This window comes from Vicia villosa, unplaced genomic scaffold (assembly GCF_029867415.1).
Source record: "Vicia villosa cultivar HV-30 ecotype Madison, WI unplaced genomic scaffold, Vvil1.0 ctg.000477F_1_1_1, whole genome shotgun sequence".
Lineage (NCBI taxonomy): Eukaryota > Viridiplantae > Streptophyta > Magnoliopsida > Fabales > Fabaceae > Vicia > Vicia villosa.
Genome location: NW_026705229.1, coordinates 231,871 through 238,547, shown reverse-complemented (window position 1 = coordinate 238,547; position 6,677 = coordinate 231,871). Strand labels below are relative to the sequence as shown.

At 36.9% G+C, this 6,677-nt stretch overlaps 2 protein-coding genes across 2 annotated transcripts; one reads left to right on the top strand and one right to left on the bottom strand.

Moving 5' to 3' along the window:
* Positions 1-326: 326 nt before the first annotated feature.
* LOC131628745 (probable glutathione S-transferase parC) lies at positions 327-1,603 on the top strand. Its single transcript, XM_058899570.1, has 2 exons — positions 327-751; positions 842-1,603. The coding sequence occupies exons 1-2, from the start codon at positions 416-418 to the stop codon at positions 1,211-1,213; spliced, it is 708 nt and encodes a 235-aa protein (XP_058755553.1). The 5' UTR covers positions 327-415; the 3' UTR covers positions 1,214-1,603.
* Positions 1,604-3,038: 1,435 nt separating this feature from the next.
* On the bottom strand, positions 3,039-5,343 carry LOC131628754 (uncharacterized). The gene is made up of 4 exons (XM_058899577.1): positions 4,603-5,343; positions 4,528-4,546; positions 3,954-4,424; positions 3,039-3,871 (listed from the first exon to the last, which is right to left on the bottom strand). The coding sequence occupies exons 1-4, from the start codon at positions 5,341-5,343 to the stop codon at positions 3,039-3,041; spliced, it is 2,064 nt and encodes a 687-aa protein (XP_058755560.1).
* Between the last annotated feature and the right edge of the window lie 1,334 nt (positions 5,344-6,677).

The following is a 6,677-nucleotide window of genomic DNA, read 5'->3' as shown; positions in this document are numbered from 1 at the left end:
AATAAAGAAATGGCATAATGCAACTTTTATTACTATTATTATTCAACCACTCTAATTATTGAGATTCAAAACATAACATATGAAAACAAATCAAATTGTACCCTATTGTAATTAAAATAAACGAATATGCGTATCTCATTGGAGAAGGTGATGAAGAAGAAGAAGAGAAATATGAAGGATTTGGCAGCACCCATTGTTACTATAAAAGTTGATGATGAAAATGACTTTCGGACTAACGTATAGATTTCTTCTACAATATTGTTGTTTTCCACGTCCAAGTATATTATACATGCCACTATCTTCACATCTACACTCTTTTTCATTATAAATAATATTCCAAGCATTGTTTGTTTTATCACAGCCTCTCACTCCTTCTTCCACAATCAACATTCTTGTTTGTAACTCTCACTTATCCATGGCTGCTGATCAAGTTGATCAAGTTGATCAAGTGGTTCTTCTGAATCACTGGCCGAGTCCATATGGGATGAGGCTCAGAATAGCCCTTGCTGAAAAAGGTATCAAGTATGAGTACAAAGATGTAGACTTGTTCCAGAAAGGCCCTTTGTTGTTAGAGAATAACCCTATTCACAAGAAAGTGCCGGTTCTCATTCATAATGGTAAACCTATTTGTGAATCTATGATTGCTGTTCAGTATATTGATCGAGTTTGGAATGATAAATCTCCTTTGTTGCCTTCTGATCCTTACCAGAGAGCTCGCGCTTTATTCTGGGCTGATTTTGTTGACAAAAAGGTATATCGTATCGATTAGCCTCTTTTCTATGATTGATAGTTTGTGGTTTTTCTTCTAATTGTGCGTGTATCGATTTTCAATGTGAAATAGATCTATGATACTGGAAGGAAACTTTGGGCCAAAAGCGGAAAAGAGCATGAAGCTGCAAAGAAGCAATTCATAGAAGCCCTTAAACTGTTGGAGCAAGAGTTGGGGGACAAGAGTTATTTTGGAGGAGAGAAGCTTGGTTATGTGGATGTAGCACTTATTCCATTCTACACTTGGTTTAAAGGCTATGAGACTTTTGGTAATATCAACATAGAGAAAGAGTGTCCCAAGTTCATTGATTGGGCTAAGAGATGTATCAAAATTGAGAGTGTTTCTAAGTCTATTCCTGATCAAGATGAGGTCTTTCAGTTCATTGTGTATCTCAGGAACAAGATACATTCAAGAACCAGTAACTTAAGAACTAGTAATCTGTAGGAATAAAGTATCTTGTTACAAGGTTAATTTAAGATATCAATCGATGTCAAGTTTAAACTCTCGTTTCTAGTTCGTCCTGGAGATCAGGAAGAAAATAGGATTTGAGTAAGTTGGGTATTACGTATGAATAAAAGACGAGTTTGGCGAAATCATGATGGTGTATTGATTTTGTTGAAGCTTCTACCAAAATTGTGATTGTGTCATTGTTAGCTATGTAATAAAAAGGCACTTTGATGTGCCAAGCTTTATGCTTTTAGTAGGAAAGGTTTGGAAAAACTTGTGAGTTGTGAATTTTGATTGATCTTTGAATTGAGTGTTGATGGGATTGTTATATGCATGATGTAATGTGAAAGTATTTATCATTTTAGTAACTGTTGTTGCTCTTGTTTATGATGGGATTGTTATATTCTCAAAGGAGTGTTTTTTGTTATTTCATGTTTCATGATTCTCAAGATTTTTTTACTGTACTGCCACAAAAATGAAACAAATATACCATAATGCCACAAAGTGAAAATAAATGACCAAAATGCCACACTTCCAGTTCAGGTCCGGCCACCCCTTGGACGGATGGGAAGTAAAAAATTTTCACGTGTTTGGGTCCGGCCAGGGGTGGGCCGGACGCAAACTAGGCCCTTTTTTTTTTTGTTTTAATTGATTTAAATGATTATTAAAAGCTATAATTGATTTTTTATTTTAATTAAAGATTAAAAAACAATAAAATTAAATAAAAAACATTAAAATATAAATTAAAAAAACATTAAAATATTGATTTTAATTTTTTTTTAATTGATATAATTGTAAATATTAATTATAAAAAATTGTTTTTTTATTTTAAAAAATGAGTTAAAGGCAATAAAATACAATTAAATACAATAAAAAATATTATAATATAATTAAAATTAATTTATAATAAAAGGTTCAAAAAAATATTAAAATATATTTAAAAAAAATACATTTGCCAATATTTATTTTAATTGAATTTAAAAATTTATTAATCATGAAAATGGTTTTTTTATTAAAAATAATGATTAAAATATAAGAAAATTATGAGTAAGTCACGGGTTGGACGAAGATGTGTTGGTTCGGCCAATAGATGGACGAACATGTGTGGGTTCGGCCAATAGATGGACGAACATGTGTGGGTTCGGCCAATAGATGGACGAGGGCATATATTTTATTATTATTTTTTTGCCTATAAATAAGACTGTACAACCACATTTCCAATCACATCAGTTACAATTGAAGGTATAGTGTTACTATTGGAGATGTCTTCTGAACCCCTTCCAACGTTTCCACCTATGAAGAGAGATGCAACATTATTTTTTTCAGCAACAAAGCCTCCGTTGAAGATCAAACTATGGAACACTCAAACTTTCGAGCATCTACAAAGGCACTTGATCGGATGGTTAGACGGAAACATTCTTGAGGGTGAAAAGATAAGGAAAATTGAAAGGCAGGTCACAGAGAAAGACCCAAATGGAGTAGTAACTCGTTCTTGGAGAGCCGTGAAAAATGACGCTGGTGTCCTTATGATGATGCTAGGACCACACGATATTGTGTTGATGGTTGTAATCTCTTAGAATATGTTTTATTTGTTTCCTGTGATGTCGTTTTAAGTGTTTCATGTGTGGTTGTTTTATTTGTGGCGGTCTTTATTTCGATGTCATTGAATGTTGTATTAGTAATGTGAAATGTTGTTTTAGTTATGTTCAATGTGAAATGTTGTTTTAGTCATTGATGGTTGCAAACTCAATTAAAAAAGCATTATATTACATTCATAAAGCTAGTTTTAGTAAACATTAAATAAAGCTAGTTGAAGTAAACATTAAGGAGGCCTATTGGACGAGCCTGATACATTTGGACATTTACTTCGGATATGGCCTACTTCACGGCATATCCCACACATTCTCTTTTCCTTTTCCACGTCGTCCATTTCGGTTCGAATCCGAGTACTGTTAGGGCGGCCTCTTTTTTTCCTACGCATAGTTTCGTCATGACAAAGAGTAGGCCCTCTATATTGAGGCCAATTGTCTTGATGTGGGAGGATCTGGAAGCTTTGTTGGTAGACTTTAAAAACATGCTGTATCTTGAACACGTCGGGTATGTGAATGGTGTAGTCTTGGCGTATACTTTCACATGCTGCAATCACATGTGAGTAAGGCAAATGGAACGCTTGAAATTTTCCACAATCACATGTTCGCTTTCGCAGATCAACACCGTAAGTACCAGTTGGACGACCATCGTTGCGGTTTATTCTTTCGGCCACCATAAAATAGAACCTCTCCCGGTCAAACTGGTAAACATTATGACTGCTTGCTTTGTTGACTTCTTCAGTCATCCCCTTGATACACTTGTCTGTAAAAGTTTGGCCTGATGTCAACCTCTTTGTCCATTCATGTCCGCGTTGACCAAATAATGCTCCCATCCGAAAATATGTGGCCGAAAACAAAGACGCTATTGGAAGATTTCTGGTAGCCTTTAGCACAGAGTTCATTGCTTCTGCAAGGTTAGTCGTCATGTGTCCCCATCGTTGCCCTCTATCAAACGCCCTTGCCCACTTCTCCCTGGGGATATTTTCAATCCACTCCATAGCATCTCTATTTGTCTGACGAATTTCGGTTCTATAGTAATTGTACGTTGACTCCGTCAATGCATATCCTGTTACAAATAATAAACATGTCAAGAAACCGACAAAGTGAATTTGAAAAATTCACTTCATAAAGATCAACCAGACTATTACCCATGTTGACGAGTTTTTTACGTAGTTCTTTGTCTCTAATCGCACGCATAAAATTTTGCGCAATATGCCTTATGCAATAGACATGTGATGACGGAGGATTTTGCCATCCATTTGCAGGATCATCATAGGCACTTTTAATCGATGGATGTCTGTCTGATATTAGGCATAGATTGGGTTGGGGTGTCACATGGATTCTTAGATTACGAAGGAAAAAACTCCAAGCATCCTTGGTTTCACCCTCGACAATAGCGAAAGCAATTGGAAAAATGTTACCATTCCCATCCTGCGCCACAGCCATCAACAATGTCCCTTTGTACCTTCCATACAACCATGTTCCATCGACTTGAACAATTGGCTTGCAATAGGCAAAACCATGGATGCATGGTTGAAAAGCCCAAAATAGACGATGGAATATCATCTTATCACCCAACTGGCTGCCTTCGTTTGAAAAGGCAGGTAATGTTTCCAAGTCTATTATCATTCCAGGCAGATATGTTTTCATTACCAATAACCATCGTGGAAGGTCATTGTACGATGTCTCCCAGTTTCCATACAAAGATTCTATGGCCTTTACCTTTGCAATCCACGCTTTCCTGTAAGATATATTATAACCATACTTTCATGTTATATGAGAAATTATGAGCTTTACCTTAATTGAGGGGTCGGTGTTAACCAAATCTCTGATGCAGTGAGAGACAATATCTGATGTAAGTTGTCTATGATCTTGCGACATTGAAGTGGTTGTGCAGACATGTGGTCCACTCAACTTACCTATCATCCACTTAGAATTCTTCTTGCGAACGGATGCTCTACATTTGAATTTGCAAGTTGGATTTTTGCATTTGATGACATATCTTTTCGTGTCAGATTTGTATACCCAATAATCAAGATTATTGGTGATATGCCAATGTTGAATAGCAGCAACGCACTCCTCCTTGTCTTCAAACTCCATTCCCTCATATAAATCAACATCACTATAGTTTGTTATGTGGGAACCAAAAATTGATTCAGACGGTGCCTCTTCTAAACAAATATTTCGCATGTGATCCGGTGGGGCGTACATGCTAATCGGTCGTGCAAGTGTAGGCTGCGACGGCTCAACATCATCAGGGTCATTGTCATCACCAAAAAGATCTTCATATTGCACTTCTTGTATTTCATCCTCACTGTACTCGTCCACCTGTTCGTCGGGTATAAATGGTTCGTTGTTTTGGGTTGGCTCTTCATCAGTGGGTTGGCTCAAACCGTATTGATGCGAATGCGACTCTTGCGATTGGTTAATGGGAGGACTAACAATATGAACATATAGCTCCATATCGTCAAGAGGAGCAAACGAATTGTGACATTCGAACATCACTTTAACGCCATCGTCGTCCTCTATTGGTTTCATGACGTAAAAAAATGATACCGCTATCTCCATTAAACAACGGAAGTCGATAAATAATTTCACTTACGGGAAGTTGCAATTTTGTTTCGATTCGTTCCTTCAAATGCATAAAATCGGCTCTACAATGCACTTTGAAACGTTTTGTTTCGGTATTGCTAAACGAAAAACCGTTGGTTAGATCGTTACTGATAACACCATAGTAATGCACTGAACAAATAATGTTTCTCTGAGCCATTCAATTTCAATATAATGTTTCTTTGAACAAACAATTTTTCTTTGTAAGTGAATGTGTGTTGCTATATATGTTTCAAACAAAGTGGTATTTAAACTAATCCAACTAAAAAATGGACACGTATGGGAGTCCATCCAGTCAAAGGACGAATCACGTTGTAGTCCAACCAGGGGCTGGCCGGACCCAAACACTCCTCGTTGGCGTCCGTCCAGGACGTGGCCGAACCCTAACTTGATCTAGTTTGCGTCCGTCCAAGGGTGGGACGGACCACAAGGGGGCACAATTTTCGCTGCATGCTGCATGCATGCTTCCCATCAACCATTGTGTAGTCTCATCAACCAGTAGAAGCATGCATGGATTACACTTGTTAGTCCAATGGATAATAGAATGCCCCTTGGTTGCATGCATTACACTTGGTAGTCCAATGGTTTATACAATGTATTCAATTTTACTATAAATTCAACCTCTCATTATCACTACAAACTCACCACATTCTACAAATTCTAAAGTTGCATATTCATCTAAAACACACAATTTGTTTACCACTACCACAATTGCACAACATGTCTGCTTTGCTTGCTTTGGGAGATCTTCATAGAGGAACAAGAGAGAACGTGGCTGCATACGTACGTTTTATTACTAGCATTTCTTATACGTAAGTTTAATTTTGTTATTATTTTTATATACTAACAAAATGATATACTTTTTTTTATAGGATGATTCTAAACGGTTTAGACTACATAATCATATATTTGATAGGGAGCCAAGTGAGGCTATCAAGCCTTACTTGCAAAGAGCCGGTTTTGGACATGTCTCCAAAATTAATTTTAGAAGTGTTGATTCTAAACTTGTAATTGCGATGCTTGAGAGGTGGAGGCCTGAGACACACACGTTTCATTTGCCGACCGGTGAATGTACAATCACATTAGAGGATATAAATATGTTGTTTGGCCTCCGCGTAGATGGGAGAGCTGTAGTAGGTGAGACCGAAGGTCCCGATTATGCTTGTATCGATGCTTTAGGCATACAACCTTTTAGTGATAGGGTGAAGGGTTCGGTAAAATTGACATGGATACACGACGAGTTGGATGAATTAGAAAAACAT

What these genes read in the sequence shown, in the direction of transcription:
- LOC131628745 (XM_058899570.1), top strand. Translation starts at nt 416, where the DNA reads ATGGCTGCTGATCAAGTTGATCAAGTTGATCAAGTGGTTCTTCTGAAT. An exon ending in CTGATTTTGTTGACAAAAAG is followed by an intron (nt 752 to 841) that starts GTATATCGTATC and finishes AATGTGAAATAG; the next exon opens with ATCTATGATACTGGAAGGAA.
- LOC131628754 (XM_058899577.1), bottom strand. Translation starts at nt 5,343, where the DNA reads ATGAAACCAATAGAGGACGACGATGGCGTTAAAGTGATGTTCGAATGT. An exon ending in TAAAAAACTCGTCAACATGG is followed by an intron (nt 3,872 to 3,953) that starts GTAATAGTCTGG and finishes TATTTGTAACAG; the next exon opens with GATATGCATTGACGGAGTCA.